Source organism: Acipenser ruthenus, chromosome 21 (genome assembly GCF_902713425.1).
Source record: "Acipenser ruthenus chromosome 21, fAciRut3.2 maternal haplotype, whole genome shotgun sequence".
Lineage (NCBI taxonomy): Eukaryota > Metazoa > Chordata > Actinopteri > Acipenseriformes > Acipenseridae > Acipenser > Acipenser ruthenus.
In genome coordinates, this window is record NC_081209.1 from 22,471,357 (window position 1) to 22,489,651 (window position 18,295).

Below are 18,295 nucleotides of genomic sequence, written 5' to 3' on the forward strand. Positions count from 1 at the left end.
ATGATAACATGCATTTTGAGATTACTGAACCATAAATCACATTTATGGTCTTGTTTTTTTATTTTTGGAAAATTCAAGAATGAGCCAGAACCATTGCAGAAATTGAGTCTGATCCTCAATTCGCATGCAATATATGGTTCTCGTTACTCCTGTTTAGGCTCTGAAACTATATTATTGTAAATAGTATTTGTTTAAAAAAAAAAAAAAAAAAAAAAAAGTTTTGCTTTTACAGTGCTCTGTCACTGTCATATGAATCAGGTGGAAATCCTTTCCTCGTGGGCCACATACTTTTAGATTCGCGTTTCCAGGGGAAGAATTTTTTCTGTGACACGCAGAATCCACCTCAGGGCAATGCAATTGTAAACAGTGCAGCCAACGACAGTATGGACTTGAATTCAAGCTATTCGATTGCTATTTTTTCTTACGTCACTTAAAACGTAACTGTTTGTTGATTTGATATTTTTGAAATGGCATTAACGTGGTAAGGATTCATATTTTATGTACCGGTACCATACGATATTTAATTTAAATTGTACAGTTGCTTAAAGTTTAACAACATGTGCTTCATCTGGTGAATAAACTAATGTAATGATTACAGTTGCTAAATACAAAAATATGGAAATGGTTTATCATTTCCTTATAGTAGTACATAATAAAACGTTTTTGATGAACAACATAAATATGTGAAGCATAATAATAATATGTGTATGTATATGTGTGTGTGTGTATATATATATATATAGTTGTGTGTATATATAAAGTTTTAAACTTCTAACCGTAATATCGACCAACAAAAATAGTTAAAAGATAAGTGTATATTAAGTTGCTTCTGTCCCAATTGTGGAAATCGAAATAAACTGGGCAGGGCGTAAAAAAAAATAATAATAATAATAATAATTAAATTACATTTAATAAAGTAGCCCACTGTACTTTCAAGCAGTTTTAATGTTATTATTACTGCATTTCTGGGCGTACGTTTTTAGTACATTCAAGATTGCAAGCTCTCAGGTATTGCGCCTTCACTGTATATTCTCAGCAGTCTACGTGCTCACATAAATCCATTTAAAGGAAACGTCCACATTAAAACCCCAATAGTTTGTTATTCGTTGCATGAGCAGTGTCTTCCTGGACTGTTCAGGTATATAGCACTAAGTCTGAGACCTCATGGTCCATCCCCCAGTCCTGGGTTAACTCTACATATGTGTGTATACTGTACACAATATTGTCTATATATTGTTTTATTTTTATTTTATTGAATTTTATTAACGTTCAAGTATTTTTATTTTGTTTTCAACAGGGATACTGCCCCTAAGAATGGCAGCACAGTATTTTTCTCGCGAGACATGTATGAAAAGTACTCGCTGGCTCCATCTCTTAAAGATCTCTGGCTGATGGCACACAGGTATTTCAATTATGACTGTTTATTGTATTTTATTTTTATGTGCATCCTATTTGGTTCTTCTTTTCATCCTAGCAGCTGATAAGAGTGTGTCAGTGCGTACACTCTTAAATGATACCAACTGGTTACTGGATTACACATTTCTTGTACTGTAACGTTGACCTTCGAAGGTTCTGAACACATTACCGAGGAAGGCTCGAACCTTTGATGGTACTAATTTGCATAATATACTTGTGACGTCACTATAACTACTAGTTTATATTTGATTGAAAATCCTATTATTTTACAGGTAATCCATATGGAATAAAACATTCACGTGTATTTTAAAAATGTAATATAGAACAGTAATGTTTTTTATAATGTGAATAAAAGTCCACGTTCTTTTATGTACACGTAATTGACGCTGCATGCGATATATATATACAGTAAGTAAGCTTGCATTGCGGTATCTTATTGCTGCCAATTAAAAGAACTGCAGCTGACTTAAGCAAAACAGTGCTTTATTTAACAGTCGCTGTTCAAAGCAGGTTTAGAGTCACGTTTTAATACTTTAATACTACAACTAATACAACTAAATAATAATGATAGGAATATGAATTTACGCTTGTCAACTTATACTACCATAGCATTTCTCTTGTACACTAGGTATTCAGTACATATTTTATGGAAGCAATACAATCGCTATAGGTACCCCCCTTATACTGTAGGAGGAATGAAAAATTGACAGTTCCATAGTTAAAAGATTGACTGGGTTGAGTTAATCAGTATGAAGATCCTTGAGCATCCAGTGACCCAGTATGGCTGTTGCTTCTAGTCTGTACGGTTGATCAAACTATAATGTTTTGGTGAAATGGAGGAATACATTAAATATTTTTTTGCACTGGTGCGTGGTGGCCGACCTAAGGCCTCTCCCCCCGGGCGGCGCGCGGCCAATTGTGTGCCACGCCCTGGGAGCTCCCGTCCACGGGCGGCAGTGGAATATCCTGGACTCGAACCGACGACCTCCAGGCTATAGGGCGCATCCTGCACTCCACGTGGAGTGCCTTTACCGGATGCGCCACTCGGAGGCGCCACTCGGGAGCCCCCTTGCACTCTGTTTTAAAAGCGCAAGGTGTGAGTCGTTGTGATTTTTTTTTTTTTTTAGCTCAACATTAAAATCTGAAGAAACACCAGCTCAACTGAATGTAGAAAATACAAATGTGAAACCTGAATGTCCCCCATCACTGGAGCAAGATGAGAAATCCACAGCAGACCCAATCCCGAAGCCTAGAGTACCATTCCCCTGCCTCTCCAGGCTGACTGAGAGAGAGCAGAAAACCTACCTGCGCCTGATGACTATAAACTGCAAATACAAAAAGTGCTACGAGTTGAGAAACCATCAGGTAACTTTTTACTGCATTCTTTTTTTTTTTGTAAATGTGCCTTGAATTGTTGCATATCCATAAAAAAAACTCTAGAAATGTAATTTAATATGCCATCGCCTGCATCTAAAGTGCCTGTATGGCCGCAGCTTTATGTTTTTTTTTTAATTTGTAGCTGGTGTAGATACCTAGGGCCTCATTTACGAAGTGTTTACTGTATGCAAAACATGATTACCGTGTGCAGTTCTGCCCTCGTCCTATTTACTATTCCCATTTCCGTGAGGAAAACAAGGATTTTGTGGATGCAAAATGGAAGGTGTGGAATTTTACCACCTCCTCAATTGCATTGAATTAATGAAGTTTATGTATGCAAAGCAGCATGTTAAACACAACTAATGAGCTGCCATACATTCATGAGCTATTCACAAAGGTCTGACAATGATTTCTGTATTCATATGATTAGTGACCAGAGTGACCCCCCACCCCCCATATCTTCTTCCAGGATTTACAAACAGCTGTGAATGAAGAAGTTGTTGAGTTCCAAAAATTTCTGCAAAATGCTGCAAAATTCTGTGCAAGTGATTACGAGATCATTTCTGAAGACGCAGCCCGCTACACTGAGGTAATGCTTGCATGCTATGTGTTAAGAGTGTTTAGCATTAATGGCAGTGAAGCGTGCTTGTGGCAGTTAGCATTGAAGTAAACATGTCATGACCGTTCTGTCATTCCTTTCACAGGAATACCTGAGAGCTTGCATTAAGAAGGTGATGGTTTACCCTGCAGTTTACCTAATGTATGAAATGACATGCATAACAGGAGGCAAGTTTAACCCGGAGCTGACCTTGAAGCTTGAGAAACCCTTACTCACACTGGTAAATTTCTATCTGATTCTTTGCAGAATGGGTAAAATGAATCTGATTAACGAATAACCTAATGACCACCAACAACATTAAAAAGTTGGCACACAGCAACCAGATTCGTACTAGCTGAAGTTAAATTAAAATGGTCTTCTGTTCTTAGTACTCTAAGTGATGCACATATCAAGAAGGTAATACAGTTGAATCCAATAACAAAGGGCTGTAGAGACTTGTGTGACTTTTCATGGTAGTCCTGGAATCTTGTTGTCCATTATTTGGTGCCTCCACCTGCCAAGGTACATTGTACACAACAACAATGCTAAGTAGGCCCCTTTGTGTTGTCTTACAGAGGTGTAGCAATCTGGACGCTAATGTTTGGGAATGTTATATTTTTCTTTCCAGGGGGAGGTTAGAATGACCAAGGCAAAGTTTTCTGAGGGGCAGGTACAGTTGATTACAGACTACAGCGTTGTTGCGTCTCTTGCCCCACCAGAAAAGGCAGCATGTAATGTACATGTAGTAAGTATACAGTGACCCTCTTTATTTAATTTCACAGTTTGAGAAAAAAGTGTAATTCACTGATAGGCCATACCGACAGTACAGTACGGTACTTCACCTCATAAAGGCGCGTGTGTGTGTGTGTCATATATAATATATATATATAATTAGTTAGTACAGTAAGACCAATATTTGAACAACAGAATATAAAATGTACCCTCCTGGTTTGTTTTAAGGACATCAGTTGTGATTCCAATGCTGAAAAGCTTTCACTGAAGTACAATCCTCAAGTGTCTATCACCAGTGAAGCATTGTTTACGCTTCTGAACAACCATGGACCAGACTACAAAGATTCATGGGAGATTCCAGTTTGCATTAAAACAGTCCCTGGAGAAGGTAAGAAGCTACACAGGCAGAGTGGCAAGAGTGAAATGAGTGCAGTTTAGACTTGACAACTAAAGATTTCTTGAGACGACTGGAATGCAGTAGATGCGTATATCCAATCGGAAAGGCAAGGACATCATAGTACTGATTGAAACTAGTTTAGAGGAGGTAGGGAGTGGTTTTCTAACTGATTTAAGAATGCATCACATACGGTTTTATTGACATACTGCAGGAGATTGTTTTGATCAAAGGTAAGTTTTGCAAGTTAGTATGGTGTATTTGTATCTTTTGGCCACAAGGTGGTGCACAGATACCAGCAAATATTTTTATTTCTGATATAATATGAGAAGTACCTTGCCACTGAACTAATTTCTTTAAAGGCCATATGCTTGGGGCAGGTGTATAATGCAATGCATGTCAAGTTACAGCAAACCTATGTATTTTTTATTGCTTAAGATCTGTATTTAGCTTTTGTCTATTGAGCACTAACACAGCAGACATTACCTGCTAGATAACCGACTGTAGCACAGTTGTAGCAATGTAATTTCTCTGTCATATTGGTTTAATTCTCTGTCTGTGAAAGTAATGTGTAATAGACTCTTAGATCATTTCTGTAACCTGAATGTTGAAAACATGAGAGTCACAATGCCCGTAGTCATTTCTGTATTTTTCTCCAGGTACCAGCATAAAGAAGCTAGCCTTTATTGACTCTCCTCTTCCAAAGAAAGAAATGACAACGCGGGAGAAGAATCACATTTTTCACAAGGAAACCTTTAACCTTCTAATGAATAAAATTTCCTTTATGCCTGTCTCTGGCTTGATGCTAGACAAACAAGCTGAAGAGAATGTGGCCCCCTGGAAGGTAAGTGTGCATGTGCATGGATTTTACTGGGCAGTGTCAGGTAGGGTACGGTGAGAAAAGTTAAATATAAATAATACCACCATCATCATCATCATCATCATGTCTCTCCCTTTTTTGGGGGTTAGCTACTTTTAATAAGTAGGTAGCAAACTGCAAATGATCTCCCAGAGTAATCTATTCAACTGGTAAGGTCTTGCAGTCTGCACACTCACTCTGTTATTAAAATTGACCTCCTGTTTGGCGATTATAATAGGCTGTTGGTGTCCCCAACACCATTAGGGCTGAACCATATACTTAATTATACCATTTTAAAGACTAGTCTATTTGCACTGATTTATCAAAATCAGTAATAAATCCAAGTTCCATGCTAATTGCAAAATATCCTACCAGTCATGCACTTCCATAGCAAACTTATCATTTAACTTTATAAAAGGATATCTGCTTCTGCCTGGTTGAAGAAATCCCTGTTTGCAAGCCTTGCTTCTAGGAGGTCCTACACTTCCTTGGTCATTTCACCTGCAGAGTGAAATTTGTCTTCACCCTTCAAAGTGCTTTCTTTCCGGTCATTAACCTGTTGATTGCACTATTGCAAACAATAAGCCTTATACCTTCAATTTATTGTAAGCATTTACTTATTAAAAAAAAAAGTAATCTGATATTTTCCAGGAAAGTGGCCCAAGAGCAACTATATCCTTTGATAATGTGGATGTTGACTTTGAGACTGACGTCACAGATCTGGAGACTTTTGGAACAACATCATCATCATCGTTATGTAAGAAGCCAAAATCTCAAAGCAGTCAAATCAAAGCAGCTTTATCTACGGAATTCAAAAGACCCAAGTCTTTACCTTCTCAACCTGATAGCACATCTAACGTGACTTCAAATGATGCCTTTTCAGAAGATCACAAGGTAACAGGCAAGGTCTTCAACCAAAAGAAGTTAACCTCTGGAGATGTCTCCGGGACTGATTCAGAAGACGTTTCACAATTGGAAGATTCTTCAATGAATGAAGTGGAAGAAGAGAATGCAATTAAGACTTCCAGTGATGAAAATGTAAGTGACACTGGCCCAGAAATGGTGTCTACATGCTCAGGGTTAATGTCTGCAAGGCAAGAAAATCAAGAACCTGAGGGAAGCCTTTCTTCCATTGATTCCGATGAAGAACGATTGATAATTGATGATGGCGGTAGTTCAGTAAAAAATGACAAAAACTCTTCTAAATCCCCCTCCAAGATGGAGACATCAGTTTCAGATCCAATACCAGATACACCCAGGTCTCCTTCCCCTGAACCAAATCATCAGAGCAGTCAGGAGATTACCTCCCCAAACACAAGGGGGGGAAAAAGAAGAGCCAAAAGACATATGGTTAAAAAGTTAAATACATGTGACCAGCTTGGGGAGATCCTTGAAATGCAGCGCAAACTGTTGAAGCCACACGCCAAAACATCACATGAACAAGCCTCCGCAAAAGCCACACCTGGTAATCTATCAGCAACGGCCCGTCAGTGCCATCCCGAGCCCATTGTGAAGCCCTTCAGTCAAGGGGGTGCAGCAGACCCTCCTGCCGGAAGCTTTCAGCCTGTATGGCAAAAGAAGGGTAGGGGTCATTGATTTAAATTAAGTTTTAAGGTTAGGCATGGTGGCTTGTTACAAAACGGGGAATGGGGTCAAAATCGAGGGTTTTTAACAAATTAACATAGAAACTGGTTTACCAATAACTTTCATTGAAGTCCTTGCTTGAGTTTAAGTAAAAGCCACCTATGTTGGTAATGTCAGTCAGCTTGGCTCCCTGCTGCTAAAATGACCTTCAGGCACTGTAAACAGGAAAAGATAGACTGTCAAAAAGTTCATTCTTGCAAAGCATAGTACACAGAATGCAGGAAAGAAATACAACTGAGTAAAATGAAATGAAATAGATTAAGAGGGACATGTAATCTGATTCTTAGGTGGCCGTTGCATTCTTTTTTTTCCTCCCTTCTTTTATTGTATTTTGTAAATTAGACCTGATGAGGCTTTCTCTTTGCTTATTTTGCCACCTCTGACGTTCACTCTCTCAAAAGTTGTTTTATCATTTAATAGTGTTGCTTCCTGACGACCTTCTGCTCAGTGAAGATAAAGAAGGAGATTATGAAACCCCCCATGAGGGGAACCTTGTGTACAAACTCTTCAGCCTTGCAGATGTGCTGCTGATGGTCCGGAGCAGTGTGCATAAAGCACTGAACAGATACAGAAGGCACTCAGCTAGAAAGGTGTGTGTTTGTTTTTTCCAGATAAAGCTGTCAAAATAAGCTTAGGTAAACTAACACGTGCCATTTACTCTCCTTAATTCTACTTCATGTGTACAGTATGTGTTGTAATAACAAAATATTTCTGTGGTTTTAATAAAGGGATGGAATGTCAATGAGCAATTGTAATGCATAAATACAAAATCAAATTGGAGATACATTTAATAACTGGGAGTTATTCAAAGATTGATAACTTACATTGAGTAAATCTGCAAATACAGCCCTGGAACTAAAAGTAAATCACATTTTGGACATCAGTACTTAAACAACACCACTTAATTGAGCAAAACAACATGCATTGAAGTACAAAATAAGGAGATGTATTCTTTTGAAAACTGTAAAAGTGAGTACATTCACTCATAATTCACTCACCAGGTATTGAAAGTAACCCCTTTATTGAATAGTTTGACATGCCCAGAAATATTTATTTCTCAAACCAGTTAAATAGTGTTTTACCAGGTAACCACACCATTGTTGGTAACCATTGTTGCCAGTGCAGTGGTCTTGTTAAGGTGAACTCATTCCTTTTGATCCATTTTCATAATGTGTTAACGTCGGTATGTATTAGATATACCCATTCCTTACAGTAAACTGAATATATTGCTTGCAGTTCTTAACTAAGTATTCATCATGGAATTAAAGTTGATGGATGCAAGATGGTTTCCAGAAAGATAAATACTAGTAGTTAAAGTAGCCAACTACTCAGAACAATGTGGCAGGGGTGGGGTTATATTAATCCCAGTACAGATTGTTTTCAAATTGTTGTTTTCAATTGCTTTCTTTTCAGTTTATCCCAGTTTGTGTATTACCCAAGGTGGAATATCAGGCCTGCTATGGAGTGGAAGCTCTCACTAAAAGTGAGATCTGCCACATGTGGACTCAAAGACTTTTACAATCAAACACCGTATTCTTTGTAGGTACGTCATGTTCTTTATGGTTAATTCCTTTTTTTTCTTCTACCCAAGTTGATTGCACACTCTTCATAGCACTGATGTTACAGGGTAGTTTAAAGGCTTGGCAAGCAGAACTGCTTTATAATATTTGATGAAGCAGATTCTGCCTATCTGTGCCTCCATCTGTTTCCTTATTTCCGTTCTCCTTGTATGGTGTGGGTGTCTCCAATTATGGGGCCCTCCCATCAACCAGACAGACAGACTATTACTCTCAGGCAACAAAGTGTACAACCCCCAAGCAGTAGGAAGATCTGAAATCTTACCACATCTTGTCCTGAATATGCCTCAGTCTTTGATACATACCAAAAGGTCAGGAATTGCAACAAGCATGAAGTTTGCTTTCTCCTGGAATGTTCATTTACTTTAGGAAACAAGAGAGTTGTGTAATTGGCAATTAAGTAAAGCATTTAAATTTGTACAGAAACATGCACCATTACGTTTTCCTCAGATGACTCATCCACTAGGTCCTGTGAAACATTTTTAGCTTGTTTTAGATGTTGCCATGACTACCATTAGTTTGAACAATGCTGCGTGAAATTAGCCCTTTCAGGATGTTGGAAAAAAAACTGTGTTGCTGACTGGCTGGCACTTGTGAACATGGAGACAATAAGTGCAGTTTGAGTTGTTGTCTAATGTTTGTTACACGGTTGTATTCTTAAATTCCATTCAGTGTGGTCGAGTAAACCTTGCTTTGATCCCAGTCCATATAAATGATAGACCACACTTTGATATAGTGTCATGATCTCACATATACCACATATTTCTACTGATAGGAATGAAAAGCAAATTGTGAGATTCTGCCTGTGTCAGTTTGGCAGAGTTCCTTGATGTGTTTGGAATCTTTTATTCTAGTAATTTTATTGCTTAATGTGTGAAATGCATTCAAAGCTTGAAAAAGGTTGGGGTGGGACAACTTCTGGCCGACTCGCCTGCCATTTGTTTTAAATGCTAAAATATGCTACTGTGCGAATCCTAAGGTACATAATGCACCATTCATTCCAAGGTACTTAATGCTTGCATAGTGATTTACTGCATTTTTTATTTGTTTTCCTTGCACACCTGCCTGTCGCTGTATCTAAGAGAGTTTGAGGTATTTTATTTTAAAAGGCATCCAAATACTTAAATCTCAGATCAAATATCAAGGAGAGACTTTTTTGCTGATTTATCATCATAGTAAATCTGACTTTTTACTTCTGCTATATGGTTTAATTTGTAGAAGAAAAAGAGGGTTGCATTTCTCTTTTTTTTTCCCCTAACAAACACATTATCCATACGCTTATCTGTTTCCAGTTTTTACAAGTTTGTACTAAGAGTGGAATATTTTGTATGTTTCAATAGCTTGGTGAATTCTGTCTGCATGGCAGCTTTCAGCAAAGTGTACGTGTTGATTTCCCATGGAATGACATTGGTTACAAAAAGCATTCAGTAATACAACGTTCACATGGGAAATGAATTATTTTCTCCAAAGACAGTTCCAACGGTGGGATAATGAAATACCTGCACTGCCAATGCCTCAGCTGATTAATGGTCATGTGAATAACAAAAATGTAAAACAAAATTTGTAACAATAGCCCAGTACAATGAAAGAATGACCAGTAAACACTGAGAATGTTACATGGTGGTGTTCTACTAAGCACTGGAGATACAGAATCCTTAGAGCTGATGTGTTAAGGCTTGTCCCTTTAAAAGCAGATATTTAACTTGTGTCTGTTGTTAAAGTCAAAAGGTCAAATGTTTAGTCTTTTGAGAAAATGCAAGAAGCAAAAAGAAAGGTAAGATTGTTACTCAATGTTGGACTTTATCTTCATGGGAGGAGGTCACCATTTAAAATCTTCTTTTTTTAGAAAACGTGGAGCTTGGATTGTTTAAGTAGAAACCAACACACCTGTGCAACCAGCTTTGTCATCTGCAACATAAATAAAGCTTTGGGTTTCTAGAACCCCTTTCCACGACACATTCTCCAAAACTGAAATGTTTGGGCACATAGCAGCGGCATAGCAATAAATATACAGTGTGTGTCTAAAGATAAATGATAGAATAAAAGCTATTCATGTTTAATCAGCGAGAGCCTGAGGGTGTGGCGCTGCAGAATGCCAACATTGACGGAATACTCAGAATATGTTTAACACATTTAAGCCTGTTATAACAACAGATATAACTGTATTTTCTCATGGAAGTCTACCACACAGCCTGACTAGTGACACTGCACACATATAGGCACAATTTACATGACCAGATTGCCTTACCTTGTCCTCGTTAGCAGGCTTATAGGTCAGATTTGTGGGCAACTTTTTCCCAATTGCGGTTTAATTTGTTGTTTCTCAGAAGATAAAATGACTACACATCTGTCCAATACTACTATTAAAAAGAAGCCTGGATGGCTGTACTATGTACTACCAAGATCTGTAATATTAAGATCTGCCCCAGTTTATTATTAAAATTGTCACATGTAACCGATAATTCACGTTTGTGCTGTTTGCACAACCACACGTTTTTTTCTTTTATGCAAATAGTAGTCAGTTCTTTAGGCTGTGGCATTTCCTTTTCAATAATGGAGTAGTTGACTATCATTAGGCAGCCGTCCAAATAAAGCTTTTTGGCGTTGAAGTTGCATTGCAAGCAATGTACACGCCCCAGGACAGAAGACTGTGTAAGGCTGAAAGACATGGAATAATGCAGGGTATATATGGACATGTCTTCAAGACTTTGATCTTTGTTAGTTAATTTTTTATTGAAGTCACGTTTGCTGTTTTTTTTTGGTTTTTCATTTAGGTCACATAGATGCTTTTACATCAAAGCTATTTATGCTGGAAGAGTTCACACCAGACCGAATAGCTGATAAATTTGTTGACTTCAAGTGAGTATACTGGGCCCTGTTTCCACTAGGCTGTAACAGTTAGGCATGGTTTATTTAATTTATTAAGGTTAAAAAACGATGCCATAATCATACTTTCTATAATTACACTAGTCTCCTTTTTACTCATTCAGGCTTTTGTGCTTGGGAGCACAATGCATTTAGCCTGGGGAGTGTTGACCTCACCTGTTTTGAATTGTAACCATTTTAGTTTTTACTAAAGTCCACACAATGGCTCTGTCATTAGCACGTAGAAAAATCAGTAATACATATTTTTTTAACGGTAGATTTTGAAAGTTAGACACATTCTGGATTTAAACTGCATTTAATAATAATAATAATAATAATAATAATAATAATAATAATAATAATCCCTTTGCATTTTTAGCATTTAGAATAATGTTGCAACCACATAATAAGGAACAGCATAGAGAAGCAGTGTTGGTTTATACAAGAATGCATATGGTTTCATTAACCTCTTGTCGTGTTTCATGGCTAAACTGTGCTATTTTTATGTTTGTGTCTTCACAGACCAGTAAATTCACTTAATATACTTCACCACCTGTTAAAAAAGGTCATTGGGTAAGTTAATATATCCTAAACAAGTGTTTGAACTTCACACACATCTTTTGTTGTCTCTTTTTCTGGTTTGACAGTTTTATCATCAAGTTGCATGTTCGTTCATGTCTAGATCTAGTTACAATGGCAGAATATCCTTGATTCCTCCAAATAATTGTTTTTAATGCTCAGTAGTATTGCATGAAAGAAAAGGGCAAGTTTTACCTTGCTCCTGGATTCTACATGTTGTTTTATACTTGTTTTTGAAAAGACACTCTAGTTATCACTGTTGACACTGCTCCTCATGGAACATCAATTAGGTGTGCAATCCTTAGAGAAGACTGATTTGTCTACCGTCTTGCCCATCATTACTGAAACACGCAATAGAGTTGTAGCTTTCATAAATAACAGAATACTGTGCATGTCAGTGATACCATGTATAACAATTGAATATGAGGGGCAGACCATTGCAACATGTCATACAATAAGTGTTTCCCTTTTTGGGGGGGGGGTAGATTAGATTTTTTTTTACATTCTTAGACACTTTATCCAATACTTGGAAAACAGGTTGGGACATATAATTCTAAATGATATATATTAATAAAAGTCATTCACTACCGGTAGTTTTGAGATTAAACATTGCAACTGTTTCAAGATCGCCATATAGCCATATATGATAAAATAAGCTGTGTAATTTATTTATTTTGGGGTGTTGATGATTCACGTGTTTGCAGTTTACAGGAAGGAAAGTACCTGCTGAGCCACAAAGCTGGAGATCCTTTGGTTACCATCTTTAAAGATTGTGACGGGAAAACTGCCACTCGAACAACCTACAACCTGCATAGAGCTCACAGCAGCTTGCCTCAAGCACCGTCGCCTCTCTCGGTCCCATGGGTACCCCTGGATCCTACCCTGACGCTGCCTTATCACCTGAAACACGGGATAGTCCCATGCACCTTCCCTCCCAGAGCCACAGCCAACATGCAAGGACAAGAGGTGGGGGATGTTTTGTTATGTGTGTGGTAAAAATATATCTATAATATCTATTTTTGTGTGTATGTGACAGAAAAAGATCCATATTATAATGCATGGTCTAATGCAGTTTTTAAGGCAAAAATCCTTCAACAGAAGTATTATATTTCTAGGCACTGGTACACAAAAAATAACTATAACCCCTTGTAACGGGGGTTTGTTACATATGTGGGTCATCACTGAACAGTACTGAGGCAGACACAGAGCATTAGGTGTTGACCCGCCACACAGCCGCACAGATTTAATCAACACAAGTGCTGACACTAGGGTACCAACCTCCCCTAAACTAACCTACTGCTGTAGCTCGTTGAGTGCCGACATCCTCACGGCGACTGCGGCCTCTTCAAAGGTCTCGGCTGGGCAATGCCTTCATGAGCACCAGCTTGGAGTGGAAGGGTTAGTGTAGTAGTTCTCTCCATGGAGCGGACGCTGTCCTCTTCGATGTAAACAAATGCAAGCTTTCGCTCAAAGCCCGTCTGTGTAGCAGTGGTCATGCAGCAGCCTTGAACTGTGGCGCATATGCTTTTTGAGCTCTGCTCAGCCTCCCCAGGCACGCCCCCCAGCCAATCCGGACCTTCTGATCAGCTCCGCGCCTGGTGAACCTAACTGCTCAATTGGTTGTCCAGCAATGCATCTCCTGTTCTGCGTCCCAGCTGCACACATTTGTGCAGGAACCAGCTACACCCCTTTTAACTACATCTCCTTCATAAATAACACATTATACTGCTTTGCCCTAAAAATATGTTTCAGATTAGAATACATTACAGTGGCTTTAGAAATTGAGTTAAATGATTAATGTGGAACCAAGTCTTGGAAACCAGTTTTTTAAAACCCAACAGTTGACAATCTTGAAATCCAAACTACATTCATATAAATAGTCTACAAGGCAGAAAGAGCTAAAGTCAACTTCCAGCCATTCAGTAAAAAGATCTGATTTGATGTTGCACACTTGAGTGTCAATTTAGCAAGGTGTGGCATTTAAGTCATGAAACATGATAAAGTCATTGCTTGAAATGTGCATACTGAGACTATGATGAAATGTTTCATGAATAGACCTATTGTGTCTTGTCTTACAACCAAAAAGTGGTAAATCACAACAAAAGACGATCTTTAACTGCTATAATTTTTTATTGAATGTAGATTACTATACTTATGCCTTTTGTGCACCCACTTTACAAGCTGCTTGCCATTACGTTCCAAGCAAATGTGGTGTGGAACAGCACAGGATATAAAAATCATATAATCATATCCCCTTTCACCTCTAAAATGTTTGTTTTTTATTACCACCAGATCCGAGTAAAATGATATGCCAAGGCTTGAAATTTTTGATTGTGTAAAAAAAAACGCTGTTTAGTTCTTAATAATATTATCCCTACGTTCCACAAGAAGAACAAAGGGGAACAAAAAAAAAACCTTCTTATCTTAATACCCCTCCCCATCATAAATTATATGTTCCATAATCTCAAGTAATTTCCCAAGTGACGATTATTATTGTTTAATTGTTTTTTTAGGGTGCCGGCCCAGCTCCCAATGGGAAAAAATCACTATTATGCTGATAGTATGGGCATTTTAAAAGTCTGTAAAATAAAGGCTGGTTAAATGCAATTCCGCACTTATGGAAGATGATGTGTGTATTTTGTAAAAAGAAAACTTACTAAAGGTTTTTCAAGTACTAGTTTATTTCAAGTTAAGAGTTGGTCATTTATATAACACTGTTGGCCCTTTTTTTAAACAAGGGCAATACAAATCCTATTGTAGTTCTTGTTTTTAGTGCAGTTTCTTATTAGCTGTGAACTGTTAAAATAGTTTATTCCTCTTAATAAATAAATAAAGAGTTCTCATTTTGTTTCACTGTGCTTAAAGCAGTAGAAAAGCGGGTAAGGGTTTTTTGTTGCAAAATCAGATTGCTCAGGCACTGTAGCTCCCTGGGTCCCAATGCACAATAAAGTTTATGTTTGAGTGAGTCACACTGCTTCAGTCTGGAAACTATGATACATTCCTCAAACAAAGCCAACTAACCGTTTAACTCCTAACTGTGCTATCACAACTGCAAGCTTCGTACTATAGAAAAATACACTTGGTTTGTATAACTTGACTTCTCCTTTTCTTGTAGCGAGTGCTCCTCTTTTTGGAATCACCATTCAGCCATTCCATGGCTAAACAGCCCCGCCTTTAAAGCAGCTCTGGGCTGTTTTTTTAGTTTGGCACTAATGGGGAAAAATCTGCAGTTGATGAAGCAAGAGCAGAGCTTGTGCTTTTCCTTTCTGGCCTGTTAAACCGAGTCTTAAAGAAGCAGTTCTGTATTCTATAGCAGCAGATGCTTTCACTTCTTCTGCTTTTCATGTTAGGACAGCAGATCTCATAAACCTTAAGCAGACACTGCAGAATAAAACTTGAAATGTTTTTGAACTGCTCAGATATTTTAGAGAATTGTCTTAATTGCTTAATTTAATTTTTCTGTGTTCTTGTCCTCCAGGCAGGTGTGGCAAGAGGCAACATGTACACTTCCTGTGAAGGCAAGGCAGTTGCCATGGAAACAAAGAGTAGTCAGTTGCCAGCTCAACTTGGTGTGAACAAAGGTGGGGCTGGGAAGAAGAAAAAGAACAAGGGAAAGAGAATTAAACGATATGTAAAGTGGAAGACACAAAGGAGGCAGCAGAACAACTAGAGCAAATCTTGTCCTGCAAAAACTAAACCTGAAGCTGATTTATTTTTATACATTTATTTTTCCAACAGGTCCACTTGGGTAACATATTTATGATTTCCCTTTGTTTAAATGTATATAGAGACTTTTTAGTACTGTTTGTTGCTGGATAATGCTTACGTTCTTTTGGCTTAACAAGGAGTACCATCAGTATGATTTCATTTGTAAACAATAAATAATTGTATCACTGGTACGGAATGATTTAAAAATAAAACTGCCACTAATTATAAATGCAAAGTAAACATTTTAAAAGTTGTTCTGTAAAACAGTTAACCTATGATTAAATAAAAAAGACTTGACTCTAGCTATCTATTAAAGGACCTGACACTTTCAAACACAGTTAAAAGAACACCGTTTGCAGCAACATTCCTGGTAAAACCCTGTACCAGTCTACTATGTCTGAGCAGTCTGAGCATCGGCAGTTTGACTACAAATTATCTTTTTTGGTAAGGGTAAGTCTTAATGGGGAAAAGGCACTTTTGTAAAGGACAACAGATTTAAGTATAAACTGAATTTTATGCAAGTTACAGCACTTACCCTTTTTTTCTGAGTATCTTATTTGCTGAAGATTATTTGTAAGTGACCTGAGAGGAATTCCTCTCTTCAGAGAGATTTTTTTTCTTTTGGGGGGGGGGGGAGTGGTTTGTGGAATGTGTGTTCAGCAGCTTGTGCTTTCCTGGCAGTTTCTGGCAGGAATCTAGTTTCTAAATAAAAGTTCTTTCTTGAATAAAATTCTGCATCTAAAAAAAAAAAGAAGGGATTTCATTCTGACATGCTTTACTCCTGTTCTGCCTCAGTGGATCAGGAGTTACCAAGAAACCTCTATCACTTGGCAGATGTGTGACTTTCAAGTATATCACAGAAATAACTACAGGCTGTGTTCAAGTATTGTAATGAATAGAGGTTTTACAGACTAATTATTAAAAAAACAAAACAAAAAAAGCAGCTTTCTGTTGGTATTGTTGTAAATGGGGTAAAACAGGTAGTTTTCCTAGTCGCAGAGCTAGTCTTGTACAGAACGACTACTGTATAACATTGTGTGGGTACTGTGTTGGTTAAGCATTCATTGCCAGGTCTGCAAGTATCTGTCCATTATATTGTTCATCAGTCCAGTCTACCAGTGAAGATGTATTATAAATAGTGTGGTCACCAGACACAACAAAGACAATCAGAACTGCCTGATTGCATACTGCACAGAAAGAGGCGATGTCTTGTCCCCCATTATTGCTTCTTACAAGATCTTCTATTACAGACACATTTCCATTTCCGATTCTATTTAGTGGTGGAAAAACTTGTTGAACAGATACTGGGAAGAACTAATTTATCTTAATGGTGGTGAATCTAAATACTGGCACTTTTAAAATGATAAAAACAGGACCACAGACACTGTTAAATAATACCAGAGTTTTAAATGCATTAGTCTGGTAATCTACAATCGTAAACCATTTGTGCAACCCTTAAGGTTATCTGTGTGTCATGTTCCAGAACTCCTGATTGCAAGGGAGTACCATCTTGATTGTGTCAAACCCTCAACTTGGCATCATTCCCATGGTGTCGTCTTCTCACTTACTGGGGACTATGCTCTTATGCCTACCTCACTGGACAAGCCAGTTAAGTAGGGTAGGAGCTCATGAGCTATATATTGCCAGTGTACATATGATTGCATTCATGTTTATCAACATCAGTATGCTCCTCAATAAATGATTCGCTACTTGGGGAATAGTAATGAGCTATGGCTGTTGAGTAAGTAGTAGTTATGGTGATATGCATCTCAAATTAAATGTGTTCGTGTTGTCTTTAGACACAAAGGAAACTCATCTCCAGGGGGCAGGCTGTATAACCCAAACACCTGTGGTGACTGATTAGATCTAAAGAGCCCCAAAGTATGATATAGACTTGATCAGGTTTGACACTAAGAAATCTGTCCTCAGTGACCACATTATTCCTGTAATGTTCAGGGATGATACAGTGCAGTTGAGGAACGATAGTGCAATTCTGGCAACAGTGAATTAACTGGCAAGGCAATGGCATGTGAAAAACACATCCTCACAGGTGTGAAGAGCTGTGTACATTCCCTAGATCTTAAACAAGGTGGGGCAGCTCAGCTGTGCAAGGAGGCTTGTAGGTCCAGTGGTTAAAGAAAGGGGCTTGTTACTAGGAGGTTCCAGGTTCAATCCCAGCTCAGCCACTGACTCATTGCGTTTGACCCTGAGCTTAACCTCCTTGTGTTCCTTTGGATGAGACGTAAAACCGAGGTCCTATTGTAAGTGACTCTGCAGCAGTTGTGATGCATAGTTAACCCCCAAGTCTCTGTAAGTGGCTTTGGATAAAAACGTCTGCTAAATGACTAAATATTATGTTTACAGGGAGTTCCCAAGAGATTAACTTTACATACAAAACCTGAAGGGATATTTTAGAACAGGGAGTAACCTTAAAAAAACGCTTTGTTGTCCTGACTAATAGACACACTCATAAACCTTACATCGCAATGCCTGTGGCCATGCAATATTACTTCTGAGTTAGCTGCAGGGTCATAAATGTTTAAATG

General features: G+C 38.1%; 1 protein-coding gene across 1 annotated transcript; it reads left to right on the plus strand.

Moving 5' to 3' along the window:
- Positions 1-270: 270 nt before the first annotated feature.
- On the plus strand, positions 271-16,051 carry LOC117427739 (little elongation complex subunit 2-like). Its single transcript, XM_058995059.1, has 15 exons — positions 271-481; positions 1,298-1,402; positions 2,544-2,781; positions 3,263-3,382; positions 3,498-3,632; positions 4,020-4,136; positions 4,352-4,511; positions 5,177-5,361; positions 6,028-6,958; positions 7,441-7,610; positions 8,434-8,563; positions 11,372-11,456; positions 11,985-12,035; positions 12,746-13,007; positions 15,520-16,051. Exons 1-15 carry the CDS (start codon positions 468-470, stop codon positions 15,709-15,711), a joined length of 2,895 nt encoding a protein of 964 aa, XP_058851042.1. The 5' UTR covers positions 271-467; the 3' UTR covers positions 15,712-16,051.
- The last annotated feature ends 2,244 nt before the right edge of the window (positions 16,052-18,295 follow it).

Coding starts and splice junctions, on each gene's coding strand:
- LOC117427739 (XM_058995059.1), top strand. Junction 7,611..8,433: donor GAAGGCACTCAGCTAGAAAG/GTGTGTGTTTGT, acceptor CTTTCTTTTCAG/TTTATCCCAGTTTGTGTATT. Junction 8,564..11,371: donor AAACACCGTATTCTTTGTAG/GTACGTCATGTT, acceptor TTTTTCATTTAG/GTCACATAGATGCTTTTACA.